At 54.3% G+C, this 26,306-nt stretch overlaps 1 protein-coding gene across 2 annotated transcripts; it reads right to left on the bottom strand.

Moving 5' to 3' along the window:
• Positions 1–555: 555 nt before the first annotated feature.
• On the bottom strand, positions 556–26,259 carry NUP160 (nucleoporin 160). 2 transcript variants are annotated; one of them, XM_084522664.1, is made up of 35 exons: positions 26,045–26,259; positions 25,317–25,527; positions 24,090–24,312; positions 23,871–23,949; positions 23,044–23,158; positions 22,236–22,394; positions 21,211–21,288; positions 20,897–20,994; positions 20,061–20,145; positions 19,531–19,599; positions 18,731–18,814; positions 18,137–18,307; positions 17,925–18,024; positions 16,131–16,311; positions 15,390–15,505; positions 15,130–15,290; positions 13,840–13,973; positions 13,473–13,543; positions 11,915–12,074; positions 11,379–11,448; positions 8,518–8,616; positions 8,128–8,247; positions 7,226–7,321; positions 7,044–7,138; positions 6,186–6,282; positions 6,003–6,108; positions 5,746–5,906; positions 4,639–4,699; positions 3,762–3,872; positions 2,925–3,048; positions 2,056–2,157; positions 1,611–1,752; positions 1,272–1,397; positions 1,081–1,185; positions 556–1,005 (listed from the first exon to the last, which is right to left on the bottom strand). In XM_084522664.1, the coding sequence occupies exons 1-35, from the start codon at positions 26,245–26,247 to the stop codon at positions 919–921; spliced, it is 4,200 nt and encodes a 1,399-aa protein (XP_084378790.1). In that variant the 5' UTR covers positions 26,248–26,259; the 3' UTR covers positions 556–918. The 2 variants fall into 2 exon arrangements, with proteins under 2 accessions (XP_084378790.1, XP_084378791.1); XM_084522665.1 differs by having other exon boundaries at positions 16,131–16,296.
• Between the last annotated feature and the right edge of the window lie 47 nt (positions 26,260–26,306).

The following is a 26,306-nucleotide window of genomic DNA, read 5'->3' as shown; positions in this document are numbered from 1 at the left end:
TTGCAGCTTGATCCTGCCCCCACAGTGCAAACCACTGTTTAGGGTCATAGCTTGATCCTACCCCATAAGCAGGGTCCTGCCCTAAAGCTCTGTCCTGCTGCCCTAAGCAACAGTCCCTATAGTGAGTGCTGCCCTACAGCACCCTATCACCTGAGGATGTTCCCACCACACTGCCCTACAGGGCTGTAAGCCCCATTCTACCCCCACACACGCCCTTAGGGCTGTAACTGTTCTGCCCTATAGTGCTACCCCCACAGCTGCCTTGCAGTGAGGTTGATGCTGCCCTGGCCTGTAGTGTGTGCAGTAGTACAGGGTGCTGCCACGCCCCTCAACCCACGGGGCTGTAACTCAGTCCTGGCAGGCTTATGTTATAGGGCAGTGGTGCTCGATCCTGCCCTGCAGGCCTGTAGCTCCGTCCTGGCCCTACAGCAGGGCAGTGCTGGGCCTGCCTAGCCCCATAGCAGCCCCCTATAGCTGTCCCAAAGCCCCACATCCTCTTTGATCACAGCTGGGCTCAAGGAGGCACCCCTGGAAGCACCCATCCCCACGCAGGCCTTAAAACAATGCTTCGCTTTTATTAAAGTTCTTCCAAAATGACAACAATAAATAAAAGAAAGGCCGAGGCCTTCCACATATCATACGTACATGGCGGGAGGGGAACTGCCCCGGGGGGCTGGGGGGCTCTGTAAAAAAAGAGGGGTGAGGGCAGTAGCACAGGCCGGGTGCAGGGACAGCAGCGTGACACTGCACTGCCTTGAACTGGACCCTCATGGAAAAAAAACAAACAAGTAAAAATAGCACCGCTGGCTGAGCGAGTGCAGGGTGGGGCCTTCCATGAGCTCACACAGCCCCGTCACCTCGAGCAGGAGCTGTTCCAGGGCAGGGAGCTGGTCCTGGCATGGTGGGAGGGGGCTGCCGCTAGTTGTGCCGGTACAGGCGGTCCCGGGAGGCCAGGCTGACCTTCTGGTGGTAGTCCTCCAGCTTCTCGTGCAGCTTCTGGTAGAGCTGGGAGAGGGGCAGGGGGCGGTCAGAGAAGGAAGAGGAGAGGAGGCAGCATCCCCCTCATCCTCCCCCACCTACCATGATGTTGTACTGGTTGGTGGTGCCCTCCTGCAGGGCCTGGAGCAGCTGGTCGATGGCGGTGTAGGGGAGCCACACCATGGGGGCCGTGGCCGACAGCGGGTGCTGGAGGGGAGAGGAACCCTTGTGCCTCGTGCCCATGGCAAAGAGGAGCCCCTGGGCCACTGCCCAGCCCACCCCAGGCTGCTCACCTCAATCCCAAAGTACTGGTGCCCCTTGCCCAGCACAGCATCCACGTACTCCAGCACCAAATCCGCAGCCTCCTCCAGCAGGTCGTAGTTGAGGTAGAGGCGCAGCAGCTCGGCCGCATCCACTTTCTGCAAGCAAAAAGAGCCGGGGTCAGCCCGGCTGCTTTGGGCACAGCCACCCCAGGGCCAAGGAACCCGATCCAAGCCTCAGGAGCAGGCACAAAGCATGGGAGGAGCATTCCTGAAGCTTGCCTCTCCTTCAGGAGGTGCCTGCCTGGGCGCTTTTTTGGCCCAAGCCACCACACAAGCCATGCCAGGTGGTGACGCTCGCCCTGTTCTCACCTTGTAGCTGTTAATGAGCCAGTTGGGCAGAGGTATCCCGTGTGCCAGGAGCTTGTTGATGACGCAGCGATGGTACAGGCTGTTCTGCGATGGGTAACGCTCCAAATAGGACGACAGCAGCCGCCAGGCTTCATCCGTGGCGCTGCAAGGCAATATTTCCCCTCAGCAGCCCTGCCAGCAGCTGCGACTGCCTGCAGTGCCGCGGTGTGCCCCGAGGGACCCGTCCTGCTGCCTGGGTTCATGTCCCAGCAAAGCGGGTTGTGCTGCGCACAGCAGGCTGAGGAGAGCACAAAGCACGGCTTTTTGGCCACCCCAGTCCCTTGGGTCCGCTTTAAGGCAGCCACCACACAGGGATTTACGAGCTGGTGACCCTCAGGGCTCCTGCAAAACTTTGCCTCTGCTCAGAGAGCGGCTCCGAGCCCCTCCACCAGGGGCATGGGCTTACCTGGACTCCTTGGTGGTAATCAGTGCAGAGAGCTGGTTTGCTGCTAGCCAGTCCCAAGCCTCTGCCTGTGCCGCCTCCCCTCCCAGCTGCAGCTTGATGCACCTGGAAGACACAGAGCAGTGCAGACGGGGCTGCCTTCAGCCCCATCGCTCGACCTTGCCACAGCTGCTGGTATCGATGCCGCCCCTCTGAGGCCCATTCCAAAGCAACAGCTACAAATTAACAGGCTTGGCAGGGAAAGACGGCTGCTTGAGTGATTCCTGAGCTGCTCTAAATGCCCAGGAGGAATTAATAAGTGATGCTAGCAAGCTCTCGGGCCTGAGCTTGGGTAAGGAAAGCTCTCTGTGCATCCAGCCATAGGAAGATGTGCTCCCCAAGAGCTCAGCAGGCACAACGCAACTTCTGTGAGCATGGAACAGCAGCAGAGAGGAATCCTGAGGCTGGGGACGAGCAGGAGAACAAGCAGCTAGCACAGAGACCACAGAGAAGAGCCTGTGCTCTGCCCGCCGCTGTTTGAGAGCTGCTCAACACAGCTTGAACAAATCTGCACGCAGCTCACTGAGCATCAGCAGGAGCCAGCTCACCAGAAAGGTCTCCAGCTGCTGGCTGGGCCTGGGGGTGGGATCACCTGTGACTGTCAGCCCTCTCCTTGGAGAGGAGAAACCTCACCAGTACTGCTCAGGGGGCTCCTTACTTCTCCTTTTCACACGTGAAGAGGAGATCTACCCCAAAACTGCTACAACAGTGGCTGCTGTGCAGCTTTAGCAGCCACAGGGAGCAGACAGGTTGGGGCAGCAGCGAGGTACACCCCACAAACACAGCATGGGGCCTCGCCTCGCCCCCACAAGCTGCAGAACCCCGCTACGTACTTGAAAGTGAGCCCCTCAAAGACAGGCGTTAGCGGCAGCTTGAACGTTTGGCACAGGGTGATGGCAGTGTCAAAGAGGCCGGCCCGGACCAGGAGAGCAACCATTTCCTCAGGAGTGGAGCTGCCTGTGGGAAAGCACAACCAGGTGAAAAACACTGCAGCAGCAATTCTCATCACAGGGCCTGAGGCTTTTTCAGCCTCAGGAGCCATCCCTGGGGAGCCACTCAAGGCAGCAACGCTCCCTGTTAGAGCAGTGACGCAGGGACCCGTTTCTGCATCAGCTGGAGAGGGACACAAGCAGCAACACAGAGCCCGCAGTCAAATGCTGGCACTGTTGGGGCAAGCAGGGAGGGGACAGTCCTGTCACAGCAGAGCTGTGTCCCAGCAAACAAGGCACCAGTTCAGCTCTGCCAGCACCAGCAGAAGGAGCAGTGGCAAAAGGCAAGATGAACCTGCGATACTCAGCTGCCCCCACTGAGCAGTTTGTCCCCAAATCAGCTTCTTGGTCCTCTCACACTCCCTTACTGGGAATTAAGTCTCCTGATGATATTTACATGGGAAAACTGTGCATGTGTTCCATAGTTTGTACTAAAGAGGAGCAGGATATACTTAAAGGGTCAGGGTGGGAAACAGTAGACTTGCAGGTTTCTGCTCCTCGAAAGAGAAAACCTTAGGTAAGCTGCATGTGGTGTTTCACACCTGGAGACAAACTGCACAGAACCTGTCAGCTCCTGGTTTTGGCTCGGGGTCAGAACTCATTGCTCCTTCCTCGCCCAAGCTATGACAGTACTCTAACACCTCGGGGGAGAGCGAGGTGGCTGCTCTGCATCCCTCTTACCTGCCACAGCGGCTGTTGACAGGTCATGCTGCACCAGAGTCAGTCGGATCCGGGCCAGCACGCACTCTTTTTCCAAATCCTCTAGCTCCAGGATCTCGATTTGGCGCGTTGCTGCAACAGATGGACATGAAGGGCCCTCAGCATTAACAGCAACAACAACAACAAAGCTCCTTTGGCAAGGTGCAGAACCATTTCCACCTCTCTGCTGTCCTCAGAGGAGCCATAGCACGGGAAGCACCAAAGGAGGGCTCAGGATTTGCTGCCCTTCCTCGCTGCCTCAAACGGTGCACCTCTTGTCACAGGCCTCCCACTCCTGTTACAGAGACAGCTTCCCAACTCACCTTGTGTGTGGGAACAGCTGCTGCTCTGCCTGCCCAGCATGTGCTACAAAGGAGCTCATTCACAAATAAAACTATTTTTAAAAATACCTGACCTTAAACTATTCTAGGGTAATGCTGATGCGGGTCAGGAGCCCAACCTGACCATGCAGGGCAGAGGCCTTGCCAGCAGATATGAGCTGCACCAGCAGGGCTTCCAGAAACACAAACAAGAGTTTTAGGGAACAACTAATTGCCTCACAAAGGTGTTGTTTGTTTGTTCTTGTTTAATTAGAAGTTATTCTCACTGCCCATGTATCAAACCACAGAAAAGGAGGCACAAACTCCTTGGGGAAGAGCCACTGCACAGCAGCACTCTAACAGTGAGGCAGCAGCACTGACAAAGCTAACTTGCTCACAATCCCCCACATTATTAATCTGCCAGAGATGAGCTGCCACGAGCCTCCTTTCAGCTCGCAGGGGAGCAGCAGAGCTCCAAAGCAAGGGGAAAAAGGTGTAGGACTACAAGATACAGGGAAACACCAGCACTGGGCACTTACTGGGAACAGCCGTGTACTCCCCATCGTGGCTTCTCTTCGGGGATGCTCCAGGACGCTCATACTTGCAGGAAAAAGCAGAAAGAGGGCTGACGGCCAGCTGGTTTCTAAAGGACTAAGCACCTGACACACTCCAGCCCTCAGCTCTCCTTTCAAGCCTTGATTTGAATCAGAAAAGCCGTGCAACTGCTGGGCAGTTCAGGTTACCTTTGTTTATCTCTGGCTATCAGAAACACAGCGCAGTGTTAGACGATCAGGCTGTGGTCACCTCTCCACAATCAGATTTGAAACACAAAGCCTGCTTCAGTAATTCTCGTTTTGGCTGGTATTTCAGCTGTTTGGATTCACCAAGGTCTGTTTTGTCCTCAACAAAAAGTGTTATCTTCATTTTTGTGGAACTTGCAGGGGGGTAGAAATACTTTTTGCACCTTTTACAGGCACATTTCTCATAGAACTGAATTCCCCTCATGCCCCTCTCTCTCCACATTAGGAGTGGTGTGGGACAGGTGAAAACATGGCCTTGTGTCCTGGTTTCAGTTAGGACAGTTAATTTTCCTCCAAGGAGCTGGTAGGGTGCAATGTTTTGGATTAGGGGTTAGGCTGGGCATCAGTCAGCGGGTGGTGAGCAATTGCAAGGTGCATCACTTGTTTTGTGCACATTATTAGTAGTAGTACTATTACCATTATTATTATAATTGTTGTTATTTTCCTGTCTTAATAAGCTGTCTTTATCTCAACTCACAGGCTTCACTTTCCCATTTCTCTCCCCCATCCCAGAGGGAGGGGGGGAGGGTGAGCCAACGGCTGTGTGGTGCTGAGCTGCCCACTGGGTTAAACCACACCACCTTGCAGGTCTGACACTGAGCAACCCAGCAGCAGTTTCCTGTATGCACCAGCCCCCTCCCCCAAGTTGCCCTGGCTCCAAAAAGGGGCAGTGACACGAGGGTGATGGCTAGGACTGATGTGTGCGGCTGACGAGGTGAGAGAAGACCAAACACCTCCGCTCATTGCATTGGAAAGGATTTTGGAAGCACCTTCCCAGAGCTACAGCTCTAAACGTCCCTGCAGCCAAGAGCTCAGAGGTTTGGTAGCAAGCCCAGCGTTTCCTACCACAGCTCCTGAAGCTGGCTGCACTATCCAGGCGTACTCTGGGCGGATCAACCGTAGGCAGTTAATGGCAGCGAGGAAACAGTTCCCCTGCTTCTGGAGCCCCCGCAGCGTCCGCACCTCCCGGCCCAGGCGCATGCCGTACTCAAACATCACCGTTCCAGCTGCGGAGACAAAAGGGGAGCAATCAGCTCCGCCACCCTTCCCTGCTGGTGCCACGGGGCAGGGCGAGGAGCATCCCGAGCCACCCCGAGCCTTACCCTTGCGGTAGTTGTGGCGGTAGATGTGGAAAGCGTAGAGCAGCTCGTAGTAATTGTGGGTCATCAGGTCCACTGCTCGAGCGTGGGACTCGATGATCCCCACGACCTGCGACACAGAGAAGCTCAAAATCCCTCTTCGGAAGAGCCACGGCCCCCTCCTCCCAGCACGGGCTAATTAATTACCTCGTTATGGAGGTTCACATAGGGGAACTCCACCAGGTCCTGGAGCTGGGAGCGCTCACAGAGAACCACCACTAGCTGGCGCAGACAGTCCAGCTGCCTGCGGAGAGAACAAACACAACCCTTCTGGAAGAGCGGAGCAAAGACCGACGTGAACAAACCCACCTCCAGGGTGCAGGTTTTAAGCCATGAATACGCTGCTTTGTGATGAGCACCGGGGGTTTTGCAGGCTTAGAATAAAGAGGTCCCTTCAGGCTTTCCCTGTGTTGGTAACAAAGATCCTGGACAGCAGGGATCACCCCCTTCTGCCTGGGCCGCTCAGGAGGGCGGTCTCCCTGCCTCAGCTCTATTTGGTAATGTTTTCTCCTGCCTCTATGCCAGAGCTCATCCCTACTTCTTCCCTGAATGTCCGTGACTCCAGCTTCCAGCCATTCCTGCTCATCACACTCTTCTCTGCTACTCTGAAGCTTCCTCTACCCAGTAGGTACAAGCCAAAATTAAATCCCAAATCTTCCCTTTATTAAACTAAATTGATCGGACTCCTAAAGCTTTTCAAAATATAGTGCTGCATACAACCCTTTAGCCTATTTTTTTTTTTTGTTTATTCTCTGGATCAAGGGAAGAGTTTTCCTTTCAGTTTCCACTTCTGAAATCCTGCCAATAACAACAGTTCTTAGAAAAACAAAGCGTGCCTTTTTAAACACACCTTTACACAAGCTAAAGCAGAACATCTTAATGCAGAGGTCGTGCACTACCCTGAAGTGTCATCTTCCTTTTGGTTTAACAGAAAAATTGAAAGAGGCAGGCACCTACATGGACTTCCAAGACCAGTGAGCATAAAGGCACAAAACTGTCACCCACCTGCTTGGATCTGGGTTCTGCGTTAAGGCTACATATGCTTCACTGTTGTGTCCTAAATCCAAGTGGTGTTTGAAGATGCAAGTCCTCAAGGTAGCCTGAAAACACCACAGAGCATGTTTCAAGTTATAAAGCCAAGAAGAAATTCCCGTGTAAGCTCTCTGAAGAAACATCTCAACCCATACCTGGCTTCTCCAGTCATCTGCCGACTCCATGATAGCCAGGGAGGCCAGCTGGATGACCAGCTCTGGCAGGCCAACCATGTCCAGCAAGCGCAGAACCTGGGGACAACAAAGCTCTACGTGGGCTGCGGTCCTACCACAGGGGTCAGCTTGGGGAGGCTTGAAGAACTACTCCTAACCATAAAAACAGCCAGGAGATTTTTGCCAATATTTCTAAGTGGTTAGACCAAAAAACAAAACATTTTGGTAAGCTGCAGAGGTCTGAACCAATCCAGCACAACAGGTCCAGGCCGTGGCCTTTCTGGAGGATTCACCTCTGCTGGAGCGTGACTTTCCTGAAACACAAACCCCTGTGGTTACAGTAAACCCCTGCGACAGAAAAGTAAACAGTTCTGTCCCCAAGTATGCACGCAGCTTACGAGGCAGAAGTTCCCTCTCCAAGGTCACTGGACAACTCTTGGGCTTTCTGAGCTTTCAAGTCAGAGAATCCCTTACGAGGAGTCTAGGTCCAAGCTTGCAGCTTGCCTGAACTACAGCATTACGTGAGAAGAAAGATCCTATCTCAAATTAAAGACGTTAATTTTAACTCGTCTCAAAGCTTAATAACCTTCCCTTGAGCAGCATCTCACATCTAGCCTGGACATGTCTGGCTTCTGCTTCCAGCAGCTGGATCTCACAGCCCTCTGCTGCTAGGAAATTAATAGGTGGAAAGCACCTAGCTTTTGCATTGTAGTCACCCCCCAAAGGAGCTAAACGGGCTGCACTGACATTTTTCCCCAAAAAAGACAATGTTTTCTGAGCCTGAAGTCCCTTTCCCAAAAGCTGAGCAGGAAGCCCCTCTGCAAGCAGTGCTGGTGTGGAATGACTCGGTGCTCACCACGCACGCCGGATGGGCTGGGCTGTACCTTGTTGTAGTACTGCAGGCGCGGCGTGGAGACCATCTCGCCCTCCTCAGGTTGGATCAGCCTGTCCAAGAACTCTTCTCTTCCCACCTCTGAGACAGCTTGGCTGAAGCAGTCCAGGGCCTGGAAACACACCAGAAAGCAGCTCGTGCGTGCCCCTTGGGGGACTGGCCCAGCCTGCTGTACCGGAGAGACGGCGCTGCCCTTTCCAGCACCAGCCCACGAGAGCTGCTGGCCCCACACTAACGAGGGCCACCCCGAGAGCAGATCCCACTGCTCCCCTCCAGTCCTGCTCTTTGCCCAAAAGAGGCAGAGCTCAAGACTGATGTTTCCTGCCCCCATCACAGGAGGAGGTCCCAGACCCCCAGTGCTTGCAGGAGACAAGCGCCTCACCTTGTGGCCCTCGCCCATGACGAGGTAGCACCTGCCCATCATGAAGCAGCAGGAGCCCATGTTCACGTGGCACCACGGCTGCAGCAGGCGGATGTACTCCTGCAGGGAAGGAGGAAGAGGAGCTTCAGTCACCACCTGGGTGTGCACCGAGCGTGAAGGGGAGCACACACGTGCGTGAAGGCACCAGGAGAACCAGCAGAGCAGGTGGGAGAAGAACGGTGCTTGTGGAGTAGGGCAGGAGAGGGAGAGAAGCTGAGGGAGACCACAGGCCACAAGCTGGTTGGAGTGCTGATGGCAGCGAGGACAAACCACAAAGAAAACCACACCACAGACACTGGCTGATACAACAGGGCGATACAACTCACCCTGGCCCCGTGCCTGCTTTGTTAGGATAAAATAAAGGCTGCCAAACCTCGTCACCTATCACAAAGGGGCTAGGAGATGTGATAAAGACTCAGGAGCCAGCATCCCTCGTGCCTGGGAGAGCTGTGTTTGTTCCACACGCTCAGGTGTGCCAGGCCCACAGGCAGGGCTCTGGGACGCAGCAGGAGGGATGTGGAACGAGGGCCGGGCAGCAGAGCCCAGGTTTTGCTGTCCCACCCCAGTGTTTGCACACACTGCCACCAGCAGATACCAGCCTACTCCAGGCTCAGGTCTGCAGAAAGCCACGTGGCAACACATCCTCCGAGCCTGGATTCCCTGCTCAGATTAGCCAGCTACAAGAGATAAATCCCACCCCGGACTCGCTTGACAGCTTGTTCTACACAATAAGCACCAAGGACGGGTTTGGCCCCGGTCCCAGGGCAGCGTTTTGGTCCCTAGCCCTTCTCTGCGTGCGCCTGTTACTCGCAGGGTGCTTCCTGCAGTCACCTCTATTTGGGTCACCGCGTGCGCACTCTTGGGCAAAGCTGGTGTTAGCTCGCTGAGGTCAACGCACTTAATCCACGTTTACGTGACCGACTGGGATCAGTAAGCGTAACAGAAGGCAGCGGGGAGGAGGAAGAGCCCGCTCCTGCAGAGACAAGCCTCTCATCTCTCCTCGAGGCAGGATGCAAGCGAGGAGAAAGCAATGGAAGGAAATTCAAAGCGTGCTCACGCCACGAGAGCACATATGCCAGGAGGCAGAGCGATGCTGCCTGAACCATCCCGGCATTTCCTGGCTCAGAAGCTCTGCGGATTCGACATTCTTCTCAGCAGCGAGAAGAACACAAAAGAAAGCGGCTCAGCCCCCAGGTGTAAGGGACTGCGAGAATAAAAGTTCTGCTAAACATAGGAAAAAACATCTCATTAATAGCACCCTGCCTAGCCCTGAATGCCTTGAGGACTGCCGTCAGTAGGGGAACGAAGCGTGTCACGTGGCGCTGCAGCCAAGAAATCACGCAGTTCAGAAGTAGAGCACGAGCAGCTGCAGCTACCAAGCCCCTGGAGAGCACAGGAAGAGACGTTCTCAGTTCCAGGAAAACAGGGAACTGCTCGGGGGATTGGACTTGATGATCTTTCAAGGTCCCTTCCATTCCCTAACATCATGATTTCTATTCAGAAATAAACCCTGAAATACAGCAGGCTGTGAAGACACCTGAAAAAAACAAACAAAACAGCTTGCTAGGCACTGCTACCAGGACACAGAGCAAGGCTAGTGAGGGACGGACGTTATCTACACCAAATTTTACTAGTGAGGACATTTAAGAAACAGATGAGGCCTCCTGAAGCTGTACTTCTGCTGCTAGGTTGCAGCCAGCCTTCTGCATCCCCTGTCCTGAAGGCAACGTGTTTGCCACGGTGCCGCAGAAGAGGGATTATCAGCAGCTAATGAGCTATTAGGTTACAGGCTCGCCGCGAGAGTCAAACAAGCTCCACGAGGATGCGACCTGCCCGCAGCATCCTGCTGTCAGACAAGCCCTGGGAGGCTGCAGTCCCCCCCAGAAAGGGGGCACAGCAATCCTGAGAGCTTGTGTCTTTCACTTGTTTTCAAGCAAATCCAGAGGAAACGCATGAGGCATCTTACATAAATCCAAGGCAAACTCTGCTGCGTTTTCCAGGTATGAAATATTTCACAAAAAGCCCTTTGCAGGGGTTGAGGTGGCCACTAAAAGAAACAGGACAGATGCATAAGGAAGATGGAAGTTATTTGCTACCTTACCATTCACTGGGCTGACACAGACAGTGTTAGATGCAGATCTGACAACTGCCCAGAATTGTTCCTCGCAGCCCACTTTGTTTGCAGGGCAAACTTCCAGCCCTGCACCTCCAAAGAGGAGTCATGGGAGCAGAGTGCTTGGAAACGTCAGTGTGTGTGTGTGAGCTCAGAGGGCAGCAGCCATGGGAAAGCAGAACAAGATCCAGCAGCTGGACAGGGGATGCTTTGGGGAGCTTTCTAAACATGGAATAAGGCAGCTGTGCCCAGAAATCACACTGCATTACACCTCTGCATTGGCCAAAGCACAGACCTGCTACTGAAGAAAAAAAAAAAAACACGTGGAAAGAGACCATTGCACTCCCTCCTGCTCTTCCTCTTTCAGCTCCTGAAGGCAGAAGCAGCACTGGTTTTGCAACCCTGCTGGAACGCTGCACCCCGCTGAGTCTGCCGAGGAGGAGAGCCATGCCAGGGTCCAAGTGGAGACATGCAAATAGCTCTCCCGAAGGGACTGCTGGCAGGCAAGACTCAGAAGCTGCAGCCGATGCAAGAACCTCTGCGTGGAAGGGAAGCAGCCAAGCAAGAGCTGTTCTTTTCAGGCTCTCACTGACTCTGGAGTACTTGCCTGGCCAGCCCCTCCTGTCTGGGCAGCACAAAGCAAGGCACCTGGTGTTTTGTGGTGCTTTGCTGTGGAAGTGTGGACAGAGAGGCAGCACGAGGCACTCACCTGCAGCTGGGTGTACTGACAGCTCCCCATCAGGCACTCCGGGAAGAGGAAGCCAGGATTGCTGGGCCATCTGAGCAGAGGTTAAGGAACAGAGGGCGAGCTGTTTTGGAGAGCTCAGAGCGCTGGTCTGAAACCCTGCACATGCTCTCGTTCAGTTTGTGGGGAGGAAGGAGAGAAGATTAAGCTGCTCTCTCTACAAGTCATTATTCTGTAATAAGATTTATCCATATTAGAACAAAGCCATTAGTACATCTAATCCACAACTGCCCAAATCGTGTTACCCGTCCAGATCTCCCAGCACCGCACCTTGCCAAGTCAACTTTCCAGAGCTCAAGGGCTTAAAGTCAAAAACTCAAATCCTTTGTTGTGCACCTCAACGGGATGGATTCAGTGAAATCTTGTAACACCCACAAATCCCGTTAACACTAACAACGGTCACTTGTTCAGGAGACCTGCCTCCGAAATTTGGGTGTGGGAAACTTTAGGAACAAGAAGCTGGGCAGTGCACCTCGCGGCGGGTTCAGGGCCAAGGATACAGGAGCGGCAGAAAGTCGGCCACTATCGCCGTGATGAGATGGGGCCAGTTCAAGCTTGTTTCAGCCAGCGAGGCGTTGGGTTGCAGGAAGAGTCGAGATACAATGTGCTTTCTGGCCACTTCCCGAAAGAAGAGCTCCACGATCGTCTGAGGGCTGGACACTAAAACACAAGTTCAGAAGCACAGGAGAACAGGGCCCGCAGCAGACACCCCAGGCTTTCTGCACCAAGCTGCCACGCTGGGCTCATCGCAGATTGAGCCAGAGCAAAACAGTAAGCACGTTCAGCACCCAAACGTGTTGGTTTTGGATTTCTCCTGACGTCTGGTTAAGTCAGAGGGAGCAGCAGGAGATCAAAGAGCCACATACCGCAGTGTTTATTAACCACAGCTCAATTATAACATGAAAAAGAGCTGCGCTCTCTCTCTCTCCAGTTCTATTTGCAATCCATCTGCGGCTCTCTAACATGAGCGAATGTTTTGCAGGGCAGGGCTGAGGGAGTGCTGATTTTGCTATCTGGCTCTCTTCAAATGCCTCCCTCCTCATTCCAGTCCCCTAAGCAGTGCAATCTCTCATTAGCTAACTGTTTTCAACGCCTCTTCCCAAGCTGCCACCTCCTTTCTGTCTTCCCCACGTTTCACATATTTTTCCTGCAGCACAGTGGCCAAACAGGACTTTCCTCATGAATGGGCCAAGAAATAACCCACGACACTGGCACACACAAAGGATGTTTTCAGTTTTGCTTTCATGCGCTGACATTTACGTCAAGGCAACTGCCTCCTGAACCAGGACACTCACAGAGAGTTCAGACTCCGAAGATAGAGCACAGATCCCCCAGGCCTGGCAGCAAGCAGAGGGAATTCTCCCCAAGCTCGCAGCCCTGCACACTGCTGCCACCGCCACGGAGCTTCCCACTTACTTTTTCAGCTCCCTGACAGGTCTCAGGCTTGAAGTGCCACACAAATTAGCTACAGCAGGCTCTTACCTGTGCTTTCTCCTCCTCCCTGCCCTGCTCATCTCCACTCTCTGTAACTATTTCAAGCTACGTATCCCTTAATTATGTTCCTTTATATCCTTCGCCAGTAGGATTTCCAGCCCCCTCCCACTCCCCCAAACCGGTAGCTGGAAGCGTAACATTTTGGTGGTTTGCAGCAAGACTTTTATAACCTGAACAAATTATCAGGTGCAGTTTCCCACTCGAGCTAGTGGCCAAGAGCAACACTCACATCTGAACCCTCTGAACTGCAAACTACTGGAAGCCCAGGCCCGTTGGGGGATGCATTTTTACACTCTCTCCCTTCCCTAAGCTGCTGCTCCTACTCGATAAATGCTAGCGAGCAGGACAGACCTCGTGTGACCCACTACACTCACTCCAATGTTGCAAGACACTTTCTGGTTGTTGTTAGTGGACAGCAAGACAAATAGCTCCATAGAAGCTGGGGTTGTTCAAACACGCGATCCATTAGCTCACTGCATTAGCCATTTCCCTTGGGTGACAGAGAGGGAGCTTAAGTAGTATAAATAACAGAACCAAAGAGCTGGCAAACTGTGTGCATCTTACCTAGTTTATGGGTTGTTAGAGCAGTGGTGTCTGCTAACTCCAGCACAGAGAGATGCTGCAGATTAGATTCCCTAGAGAAGAAAAAGCCATCAGTGAAGAGACAACAAAACGCCTCTTGCTTTAATTGTACTCATTGTTCAACTCGAATCACTCCTACTGCTGAAAAAGGCAACAGCGCGCAGAACAGCGAGACCTCAGACGGCAGAATTAGCACAAGGCGAAGAGTCAGCTCCAAACAGGAAAAAAAAAAAAAAAACCCTAGCACAAGCTGACTCCGAGAGCGATATTCCCACAGCAACCACCACCGCCTTGTACTGGGAAGGGCGTTTCGAGCTGCAAAGTCAGAAAGGGCAAGGTAGGGACTCACAGCGTGTCGACAGGGACGTCCGACGCCAGGCACTGGCTGGCCCACCTGATCAGGTAGTATGACAGCAGCAGAGGGGAGGTGCGGTGCAGCAGGTCCTGCTGCGACTGGAACAGCTGTCCCCCTCCCAGCACCACCTGCAAGCAAAGCACAGGGGCTGGCACACCGGGAGGCCAAGCAACAACCCAGGCACCTTGGTACCAAGGGGTCAAGTAAATGTTTTGTTGGCCCAGGTGCCGGGGGAAAGTTGGGCGGGCAGAGCTCTGTGCAAACAGAGCAATCGTTTCCCTCATCTGGCAGCAGCTGCTGATAGCAGGGAGAGCAGCAGCAAGGTGCTTGGCACTGCTGCAGTGAGTCAGAGTGAAGTCACAGCTTTGCTGCAGTGATGTGCAGGGACTGCATCCCTTTTTACACCTCAGCTGAGAGCGGTGCAGTTGGATGACATGGGAGAAAAAGGAACCCACGCTTGTGAAGGACATAAGTGCGCCAAGGTGGCAAGGCAGCAGCTCCTGCATCAAGCCAGCAGCAGTCACGTGCCTTACGGTTTCTCAGAGCCTGGCTCCAGAAGGGCACCTTGCAACGTGCTTTAAATGCCACCAGGGCAACCTTACCCAGGAAGAAGGGGATTTGTTTTCACCGAGGAAACTACTGCAGTAGTACCTCCATGCAAAGTATGCTGCTTTAAACGCCCCTGCACTTTCCTGGGGACCTGCTCCCCTCAAACCATCAGCACTATGGCTTGTGGGGCTGCACAGCCGCAGCATCACCCCAGAGCGCTCTGCCCCACAAACACAGCTGCCATCGTGGCAGCTGCTGGCACTGGCTGGAGCAGCCTCACACAGAAGGCAAAGCTACGGCCTCTGGGTAACCGCTGCTGCTGCGAGGCAACGGAGCCGCGCGCTGCACCGCCGGAGAACAAGGCTGCGATTGTCAGCTGTGCGTGCCGGGCGCGCAGTGGGGTGGGAGGGACGGGGACTAGATGGGAGCTGTACGTGCTCAGGCAGCCCCGTTTCAGATGGGAGGCTGGAAACGCTGCCCTCCTCCCTCAGAGAGATTTGCTTCCTGCTTCCTGGAGGCTGAAGCATGGAAACCGGGAGGTTGGGTGTGAGCAGCGCACCGCTGCTTTGCTTAGGATGACAGGAGAGACTGCAGGAGAGAACAGGGCTTGCCCACGCCCCGGGCTAGTTCAAACAGCCACCAGGGCTTTGTGGGAAAAGCTCACAGTCTGGCACCAGCAGAACCCAGACCCAGAGTTCAAAGAGCGTCCTCAGTAGCTTGGAGGGCTGTACTCACAGGATCTCCGAGCCGCAGCAACAGCTGTTGGAGGATCAACAGGTCCCGACAGATCAGAAAACGGATCGTGGCAATCTTACATACCCCCCAGCAAACCACGCTGACAGCCGTGCCGCTGCCGTACAGCTGGGTGAGGTTCAGGCGCATATTTAGGGGATGAGCTGAAAGGTAAAGTCACCGCGATAAGGGGAGGAACTCGACCGACAGGAAGACTCGCTGAGTGAGCAGCTGCTCTCCCAGCCCAAGCACACTGCTTTCACCTCTTTCCATGTCAGCGTCTGTCTCGTAGTCCATTTCTCGGATGAGCACCCCGATGGCATGGATCGGGTTCCTGATCTCCTGCAGTTTGCTGTGGATTTCCTCCATCACATTGTCCCTGAAAAAGAAAAAAAAGAATGACAAGATGAGGTTTAAACTCAAGAGGGCTCCCTTTCCACCCTTACCAATCCTCTCTGCAAGGGAGCGTATCTGATCGGCTTGGACATTCCTGAAGGGAATCCTTCTGGCTCAGCTTTATGACTGTGCCTGCAGGGACCGGTCTATTTATTCCACTCCCCCGGGCACCAGGAAATAGCAGCCAGATAGCTGGCATTCCACGGGGAATGATTTCAGGAGGATAGCACAGTAACCACATGGCTTGACCACAGCTCTGACCTTTACCTGCTGTCTGCAGGCTCTTGCTTTCCACACCGCAACAATCACCTAATGAGAACTTGTTCCTCTTCTGCCCTGCCTCACCTCAGAGCTGCCAAAATTTCTGCTCAGGAGGGCCCCAGGCAACAGCAGGGTAAAAAGGGGGAGAGAGCAAGGTGGAAATCCCTGCTAACAGGATGTACTCATGCTCCCCACCTCTGAGGTGGGGTGGAAAAGTCTCCCGCAGCACCGGGAGAGCCTGCATGTTCTGAATGTGCTTTGACGCCAATGGAGGACATCTCCAGGCAATCCCTGCTCCGCCGTCCCTGCCTGCCTGCAGGGGAGCTTCTGCAGAAACGTCTCCTTACGTGTCATTAGCTATCAAGTCCTCCAGGATCTGCTCTGCAGCCTTTTCTGGAGGCTGGAGGCGGGAGCAAGCCATTTCCATTATGAATGCCATTTCCATGGAAATTGATTCTCCGATCAGTCGAAGGCACTGGACAAGACAGACAACATCACGAGACATCTCCAAATCTGCAATGAAAGAATCTAACTGTATATTTACAAGAGATTTCGAAGCAAAGATGGGAGGACCATTCAAAGCCACTCAGTTCAGACCATCATTGGCAAGCCACCAGCAGCCGAGCGGTCTCAGTCCCACGTGTCAAACTGACCCTGACCCCCCTAAAGACTTGGCAGTCGGCAAGGGAAAGATTTGGGCTTTACTATTCGGGAAATAGAAAAAATATTGATGCAGCAATTAAGCCATCACATTCCAGAAGAATTTTCTCCAGCTACAGGTTGAAAGGAAACAAATTAGCATTTCTCTGCTCTTGCAGTGCACAAAGCAGAGGGCTCGAATCGCTCAGCCCTGGTGTACGTGCCAAGCAGGAGCCACTCCTGCTGCAGCAGTTACCCTTTCGCAGCTGAGAGAGGATTTTCACATTCTCAGAAGCGTTCTGAAAACTCATGGCCAGGGGTTTATAGAAAAAAAAATCCCTGCTTTGCCACGCAATGCTTTGTGTATGTGTTTTTAAAGATCAAGTAACTTCTTCTGAGAAGTTTGAAACAGCCAGGGCAGGCGCTGCTGGCCTCCCAGAACCAGCCCAGGCCTCCAGCTTTCCTTCCATTAGAGCCAGAAATAGCTCGACCAAGTGGATGATGATGATTCTTATAAAAATAATTACAAAAAAGGCACTCAAGCATGAAAATGGAACTTAAGTAACATTTTCCACTGCCTTTTTTCTTGTGAAACGTCATTCCACAGGCAGCAAAGCACAGAGGGCACTGTGGTGACAAGACTAATGCCAAATTTTGCTCTCCCTAGCATTTACTTCCAGAAGACCAGAAACTGCCCAGTCCCCAACCACGGCTCACCTGAAAACATTTCAATAAAAACTTAGTTTGCAGAATTGGACAATTGAGCCCAGGACACCCTATCTGTAATCTTTTCAAGGAGTTTGTTCCACCAGCAAGGCACAGAGACTGGGGAATTTTACCAGACAGAAGGGCTCGCACCCATCAGAATAATCTGGTGGTGACGGCAGAGCTGAGGAAGCATCCGACTGAGAAGAGCGAAGGCTTCATATTGGGGGGTCACCAGCTAACGTGATATAAAAATATGAAGGTTTTTGATGGAACTGCCCTCCTGGCCTGGGCTTGAATTCACCTGGCAGCTTTTAGACTGATGCAACAACGCAGAGGACAAACGTGCGCTTCTGAATGCCAGGCTCCCCAGCAGGGCTAAAAGGACCTGCCAGGTCTGTCCCACAGACGGGGGGTACAAAAAAGGCACCGGTAGCCAGAGCCTACCCAGGCAGTTTGGAATAGCCCAAGGGCAAAGGATCACGTCACTGTCACCGAGCCACACGTGGCCTGAAATCTAGGATTCTTTCTCAGTAAGTCACCTGAAGTGACTCATGTCAGGTTTGCAGCCTCGATGTGATTTTTTTTAGTTCCTGCTCTGGGCTCCACAGCAGGTTTCACAAAATACGGCTCCCCTACAGATGCCAAAATTAGAAAACTATCTAAATATAGATAATCGTGGAGTGAGGAGCACTTCAACAGGGCACTACTGGAACTCCCACTGTCCCTCTGCTCCAGGTCTCCCTGAAATGCAGCGTTGCAGCCTCCCCCAGCTCAAGATCTGTCTCCTCACTTACCATCAAGGATGGCAGCATCATCCTCCATCAGCAGGTGCTCATTAGAGAGGAGATAGAGGTGGTCCACCAAGGAGCAGGGCACAAAGAAAGACAGAGAACCCTAGAAAGGAGAGAAAGCTCTTCTTTGAGCTCCCCAAATCCACTCCTCAAGTCCCCAGAGATCTGGGGGCCAATGGGACAAGGAGCCCAGAGCCGCCGCTGCCCAGCCTCACCTTCTTCAGCAGGCACACCATGCTGGTGTAGGGGTTCAAGTGCAGGGCCAGGGGCCGCGAGAGAGCTTCCTGGTACTGAAGGCAGCAGGCGTAGAACTTGGACCAGAACTCCACCTGCAGCTGCCAGAACTCCTCCGGGGAGCACTCGTATTCTGTCACGCTGCCCTGGAACTAGCGGGACCAAAAGAGGACTTCAGATGAAAACAGGCAGCGCACGAGAGAAAAAAACTGAACTGCTTGGGCTGCTGTTTTGTCCCCTGCGACCAGTGTCACACAACTGCACTGTTAAGGATCTGCAAAGATCCACTGCAGTTCTCTTCCCCACCTCCTTCCAGAGGAAAATATTTGTTATTTTTTTTCCACAAAGGATTCCAAAAAAGAACAGTGAATGAAAGAGACAGGCAGGCAAAGAGGATTTTATTTCCTTTAAAAACAAAACAAAAAAAAAAAACCAGAACACCTCACATAGCTTCTTTTGAGAGACAAAGAACAAAACACAGCCTGGGGTCACACTGCACCTAACCTAACTCCACCGCACCATCACAATACTACGTAAAGGGGATGACAAAATGTCATGGGGGGAAACAAACTCACCTCGTTTTCCACAGCTAAGGTAACCTCTTTTTTTAACTCGTCCCACGTCAGGTCCACGTGTCTCTCAGTTCCTTGAGAAAAGATCTGAAAAACAACACAACAAACTTTCACTTTAAGCCAAGAGAGCTGCCTCGCCAAGGTTCAGGCAGCATTCAGCAACACAGAACGATCATGCCAGCACCATCCAGTGATTTGCAGGATCAAAGTATGAAAAAGCTTGGCTGGCTGCTAAATGCAGGGCACGTGGAGGTACAGCCAGCTCCACTCTGCGTGGAACCAGAGGAAGAGCCTGTCCTCCTGGCAGGCAGAGCACTGGGACGAAGGGGAGTGCTGCACACCATCACACCAGCTCTTATACTCTGCCATAGGTCTCATACGGTTGCAGCACAGAGAAACTAAAAGAGTAGCAAAAGTTTGGCTTTTCTGCTTTTCCTGAAAAAGCACCACTGTGTCACCCTGCTCTGCCCTTCAGTCCCAGAGCTGAGCAGATATATCCTGAGGAACAGCGCTGCAGAGGACGAGCACCTGCATTCACCTGGCTCAAGCAGCAGGCAGCAAGCTCTGCAACCTGCTGAGCTCTCCAAGGAGAACAGCTGCTGGAAGCCAGGTTCTGCCTCCCGCCGCCAGGACACGCTGGCTGAAGTATGGCACAACAGCCGCTGACTTGCTTCAGTGACTCCTGACAGGTCCACAAACTGCCACACGCAAATTGGTGGCAGCCAGGAGTGCCAAGTTCAAAGGAACTGTGAGTAAGGAGAAGCTGAACAGAGAGAGCAGCGCATAAACGCTCCCTCACTCACCTGTAAAGCCTTCTGGATAGCTGCGTTTGTGAAACGGCCAGGCATGAAGAGATACTCTAGGTAGGTTTCCTGTCAAGAGAACAAGACAGATTTACCAAAATGTGCATTGGGAGGACAGCATTTAAGACACTGCTTCTGCTCCTTCCTCTCATTCACAAGCTCATCCCCTGGATCTGTGTTTTTCTAGCTTTGGTTCACCCCGACGCCCTGCTCCAACCTCTCCCCTTCCACCCCATTTGCAGCTCCCGTGGCTGCACACGGCTCCCCACGTGCTCCAGACCTTGTTTATTCACACATCGCGTCTCAAGGCTCCCTCCTGCCTGACTTGAAATTTTTCCCTTCTCTCACCTCCTGGCTTCGTAGCCAGGCTTAGTGCCTTAATGCTATGATGAGAGCCTCAGGCTCATCCTCTTTGCCTTGGAGTCATTTTGTAAGTGTTACAATACAAATTGTACACTTGAGCTGCCTTAATGCTCTCTTTCTGGACAGAGAAACTTCATTAGTTCTTGTTGCTTTTACGTCCAGCTCACCCTGGGGTCCTGATCATGTCGAACCGTCACCTCCTCCTCAGGCAGAGGCTGCACGAAGACCTGGTTCCACTGGCCCGCGACATTTCTGAGAATTACAAGAACAGGATCAGCTTTGCATTGCAATGCTCCAGCGGAGCGCCTCCGGGAGCAGTCACCCAAACCCAACCTGTCTCTTCCACAGACTCTGCAGTAACCTCGGGTTTGGTAAGAGAAGAGCTCTGACGGGTGACAAACGACAGATTTCACCAGCAGAGCTCCACGGTGGCATCCCCAGCCCTGAGCTAACAGCACAGGCTGGGCTCCTTCGTGTCCACTGATGTTCTCTCCTTCACACCTGCTCCCTACACGACTCCCAGACTGACCGGTAGGTTCTTCTGCCCAAACCTGAACTCTCAGCACTTTTTACCCAGGATGGAACTCCCTGGCGTGGACACGCACCAAACCAACCCTCCCAGCTTTGTAAAAATAAGGCCAATGTTTTCACATCGCTGATCTTCTCAAAACACAATCTTTCTTGGAAGAGAGCAGCCAGTTCTGCTGGAAGGAGCTGTTGGTAGAGCGCAGCCCTCCCTCAGACGCTCACAGCAAGCCTACTGCCCAGCTTTCTACATTTTTCACATTCCTGCAGCTGAGCTGTAGCTTTATGATAAAGCAGGACAAAACAAATCCTGTAATCTGCACCGCAGGAAGACACAGCTGTGCATGTGACATGCTGTGATGGGAAGAACTGGGAAGAACTCCTCACCCTCCAGTCGGCAGAGACAGGTAGGAGAAGAGTCAAGGTGCTAGCTGGGGGCTTTTAACAAGCAGTGCCTGGGGCTGCTCCAGAAACTCACTGCTCAAAGTTGATGTATTTCACCACGGTCTGGTTCTCCTCGTTGTGCCACAGGGCCCAGATCTCAGCCGAGGTTAAGGCAAAGTCAACAAGGGTCTCCTAGGAGAGAGAGGGCAGATTTACTTTTTTTATCATACACGCGAGTACAGCAGAGACGCGTGCAGTTAAAAACAGCAAAAACATTCCCTCCTATCAGGTAGCCATGCTTTGGAGAGAATTCTTTATTCGCAGTGAAATCCAGGCCTCTTACTTTTCGGTGAGGAACCCTCCCCCTTATCTTGGTACTTCAGGGGAAAGCCCAGCCCCAGCGCTCACCTGGGAGGAGAACAGCGAGGATATGTGGTCAAGGCTGTAGCGGTTGCTCTCGGTGCTCACCAGCTGGAAGACACAGAACTACAAACACGCCTCGTAAGCCATTTTGCTCGAGAGCAGCTACGCCAATAGCCAGCACGCAGCCGGGAAAAAAAAAAGCTCCTCTCCTGTCCTGTTCCTTGCCTGATGCCACCGTCCCCAGGGCCCTGCTGCCGCAGCTGCCTGGCCAAGGGCCAAGCAGAGCACGCCAGGAGCTGGCCGGGCCGAGCCCAAGCTCTGCGCCGCGCGCTGAGGTCCCTGACTTCAGCCTTGTTGGCAAGGACGCCATGATCTGCCCCGACGTGAAGGATTTTTAGTTGTATTTTGAAAGACTGGACTAAAAAAACGGTAACAGTGCTGGTTCCTGCTTGTGACAACACGACGCAGGCAAGAAAGGAGATGGAAAAAGCCTCGGATCTGCAGGGCAGCTGCTGCAAACTGAGCTCTGCATGTTCCTACAGGAGCAGGCAGAGCGCTGGGGGGACAGCGCAAGTCACAATGCACAGAGTACAACTCCGCACTCAAATCCCCCGGAGAAACAAAAGGGCAAGCTGTCCCACAGATGAGCGCCGTCATCCTGTCCTGCTAAATTTATTATTGACTGCACGAAGTGGGAGCTGCACAGAAATCAACGTTTGGCAACACGCAGAGATGCGTTTGTGCGCTCCCAGGAGCCCGACACACACTCACGCTCTCAGCGTTTCCACGCTTTTAGCTCCTTTCAGACCTTTCCCACGGCACGTCTGTTCTGGTAGCATCCCCAAAACACACGAGGTGCATGAGCTTAATCCCACAGGGAGCTCCACCCCCAGGGCGAGGGCGCACGTGCCTTGCAGTACTTGGAGGACAAAAAAGTCTCCTCCAAGTGCCACCACCACCCCATCGAGGCAGCCAGGAAACCTTTCTGTCTTTTTTGCCTTGTGCACGGCCTCCGAGGAGGACGGCTGCAATTCCAGCACTCACGGTGAGGAAGCCCTGTTGCTCCATACCTGCCCTCGCTTGGGCGCGTGCAGGTACACGCCGAGGTAAAGCCCCAGGGACTGGGAGAAGGCCAGCCGCAGGCGGTGCCCGGTGCCAGCCGCGAGCCGCAGGTCCCTGCTGACGGGCACGAACTCCAGCAGATCTGCAACCATCAGGCACATCTGATCCTGCGGGGAACACAGGAGACAGCGCCACGTAACCCCGCTGCGCCCCTCCAGGAGCAGCGCGGCCAGACCCTGCACAGATCCGCCCCCACAGGGTGTGCGTAAAGCACCCGCATGCGTGCTGGAGCCGCTCTCCCCACCTCACCTGCGCTCTCCCACCCAGCCTGAATACCACCCAGCCTCCTCCCCTCCCTCGCCACGCACGCATTCCAGCGCAGACGGGCCGTGAAAGCAGTTGTGCTGCTCCATTAGCTCTGGCACTGACTTTTGGAGCGAGCTGCACGCAGTGAGCAGAGCTTTTATTAACTTTTGGTGAAAAGGAGCCACGTTACGAAGACACTCTTGTTACCACAGCAGCAGAAAGCACATTTGGTGCGCTGCCTCTTACCTTGGGGAGCTCCCACCTGCCTGGACACTCCCCTAAGTTTGGAAATAACCCCATGCTACCCGTTACACTACGTAGAGAAAACCCACCCGCCTCCAAGGTGTGACTACGAACACCCAGTGACAGATCGGACAAACTCTGCAGAAGTTCACCCAAGCAGTTTAACAGGAGGTAAGTGCCAAGGACCCAGTCTTTGCTTCTCCAGCCTCAAAACATCACCCAAGCACTGAAGGAAGACGCTGCTCCCTGAGCCCAGGCCTCACTCACCTTGTAGGACCACATCCTGAGCTTGTGGTCCTGGCAGAGAGCAAAAACAAAGGCATCGTGATCCAGGCAGTGCACGGAGAGGCTGATGGGCAGGTCTGAGGGGCCGCAGTCACCCCTGAAAGCACAGGTTGTTATCGCAGCAGGTTAAAAGGAAGCCAAGGCACAGCTCCAGGACATGGGTTAAACACTGTGATGGAAACCCCAAGGTTAAGAAAACCAAAAGCCAGCTGTCTGGGACCGTGAGCAAGGAGTGTTTTAGGACCACGTGGGCCAGCACGCTGCTAACGCCCACTTCTTCAGCAGAGCTGCCACATCCCCCCCAGCCCCTGCCTGCAGAAGGCAGGTGAAGGACCCAGCTGGAAGCAGGGGCACAGCCAGCCCCAAGCAACGCGCCCCGACGGTTGCCACATCACCTCCCACTAACGGGGCCCCCAAGCGTGGTCGTGCAACCCCAGAAGGAGCCCAGCCTGCGTCGACAGCAACGGGCCTGACATTTCGGAGCAAGGACGAGAACCTCCAACTGCTGTAATCCTTAATCTGCGCTGGCTGCGAGCCACGTCCTGGGCAAATCCTCGGAGGCCAATTACTCGCTATAACACGCTCGCAGACGCAAAGAATCAGCAGCCCCCCATTAAGATGGGCTAATCCAGCCTTCAAGTCCCAGCTTCGGCACTGCGACAGGGCCTGTGACCCAGTTAACTTTTCTGACAGCGTTCACAGACGCTGACTTACCCGCCTTTGACTTAAGCCAGAACCGACACCACCCCCTACGTGAGGGAATTAAAAAAAACAGAGCTAACTCCACCCATTTGTCCCCAAACACCAACCTGATGGCAGTCGGCATCCACCCGGTAAGGAAGCGCTGCACCACCGAGCTCTGCTTCAGTTCCACCACCGAAACCGTTCCTTGCAAAAATAAAAGCAACACTGAGAAACAAACACGCTGGGGGCTGGCCGACAAAATATTTGCAGAGAAGACACGCGCGACAAAAATCAAACCAAAGGAGCTGGAAAAGGGAAGGCCACGTCCTTCTCCACATCTTTACCTGGCACGTCGTGAGGGGGCAGCTTGATGACGAAGATGCCCCCCGTCGCAGAGGGCAGCGCAAACAGAGCCTCCCCCTCACTGCTCAGCCAGGCCGCCGAGGCCACCGAGTTGGAGGCCAGGCCCGGCACGTTGGGGATCAGGTAGTAATTGGCAGGGTCTCTGAAGTTGATTTTGCCGATATCTGTAAACACGGACTGAATCTGGCTCTCCATTAGCAGCTCCTGAAGGAGGGAAACAGAAAGCAGAGTAAGCCTTGAAGGACCTGCCACTTGAAGCACCCTGCCACTTGTCTTCCTTACTTTTAAGCCACGACAGCTGCTCTCGGAGAGCAGCTGGGGTCTTAGAACATGTGGTTTCCCAGCAGAGCGGTCACTCGCTCCCTCCACCAGCAGCACTTTGTCCCCAGTGCCACCACGCCAGGCCCAAGCACCGCCAGCAGAGCTGCTCCCACCCTCAGAGCCCCATTTCCAGCAATTCCCACGGCCGCTGCCTTGCCCGCAGCCTGGGCAAGTTGGGTTCTGAGTAAAGCAGGAGGCCGACAGCTGGCTTGTCCTATATTGGGCTGATTTTCCAGTAGCTCTCATTTCTGTGCACAGAGCTGCCACGTGCTGATCAACGCACGGCTCTATCTGGCCAGGAATTAGAGCACTTTGGTCATTCCTGATGATTGTCAATAAATTTAACTGAAAAATACCACCTTGGATATTGTTTGAGTAAAAAACTAAGCCACAGAGTTTCCCCCCCCCATGAAGTCACAAGATTTTGACAGGCTCCAGCTCCCCGCCTCTAGGCACACGCGGTGGTTCCAGCCCAGGGTACAAACCCCACTCAGAAAGACATCAATAAAAGTGCTGCAAAGGCAGCCACTCGGCACCTCCTACAAGCAGACAGATGCCCAGCCACTTTTCGAGCAACGCCGTGACTTCCCCAAGCCCCCTCCTCTGTTTTCATTGTCGAAGAAAGCACAGGACAGCCTGGCTCTGCCCACCCCCAGCCCACTCCAGGGACGGGACGAGCACAAGGGGCAGCCTCGGTGCTGTGCAAACGCTTTTCAATGAAAACCAGACCATCAGCGTGCTACCAACACTGCTTTGGTGTGTTGATATCCGAAATGCAGCACCGGATGAGCTTCAGGGAAGACAGCTTCTATTTCTGCACCGTGTTTAAGCAACGAGCCGAGCTCTCTGAGCCGTGTTCAGGTGTGGGACAGTCTCCGAGTACTCACGCTGCGATAGGAGCAAGCCGGATGGGGCAACACCACGCGGTGCACGCTCTGCACGGTGACCAGCAGCACGACCAGGTGGCTCTGCACCTCGCAGATGTGCACGCCGCCCGGCAGCAGCGGGCAGCCCTGGATGCGCAGCCGCACGGCGTTGTTCAGCAGCTCGTTGTCCAGGGACTCCTCCACAAGCTCCAGCGTGTCCCCCGATGTCGTCCTGAGGGGAAAGAGGCTTGGGGTGAGGGGAGGACCGAGCTGGGGGCAGGCAGGGACAGGGAGGGGAGCCAGGGGCCCTCACATGCCCCCCTCTGACAGTAATTACCCCAAAGCTCAACTCTACCTGCCCCAAAGCCCCCTACATACCCCCCCCGACCTTAACTGCCCCAAAGCCCCTTTCATCCCCTCAAACCCCCCCCAACGCTACCTGCCCCAAAGACCCCCACATACCCCGCTCTGACCCTACCTGCCCCAAAGCCCAACCCTTCTTGCCCCAAAGCCCCCCCCAGATGCTATCAGCCCCAAAGCCCCCCCCACATCCCCCTCTGACCCTACCTACCCCAAACCCCGACCCCTCCTGCCCCAAAGCCCCCCCATCCTCCCCTCCTCCTCTACATATCCCAAAGCCCCCTCCACACCCCCTCATCCCCTCCCTACCCCGAAACCCGCCCCTACCTCCCCCAAACCCCCCCCATCCCCTCAGCCCCCGCCTCCCCCCCCCCCTTCCCCTCACTCACCACCTGACGAAGCGGTTCCTGGTGGCGGCCCCCAGCTGCGCGCACTCCCGGTAGCAGAACCCGCCGGCGCTGTCCCCGTAACGCCCCAGGGGGAGCGGCGAGGTGCCGGGGGGGCTGAAGGCCACCTCCCGCCACCGCCTCGGCGGGGCCCGGGCCGCGGGGCCCAGCTCCAGGCAGCTGCGCTCCGCCAGCCCCGCCGCCATCTTGTCGGCCGCCTTCCCGCCCGGGCCGCGCGGGGCACCACGGGAAATGGAGGACGAGG

Source organism: Aythya ferina (genome assembly GCF_964211825.1).
Source record: "Aythya ferina genome assembly, chromosome: 5".
Lineage (NCBI taxonomy): Eukaryota > Metazoa > Chordata > Aves > Anseriformes > Anatidae > Aythya > Aythya ferina.
The sequence above is the reverse complement of the archived record's forward strand: the minus strand, read 5'-3'. Positions and strand labels throughout refer to the sequence as shown.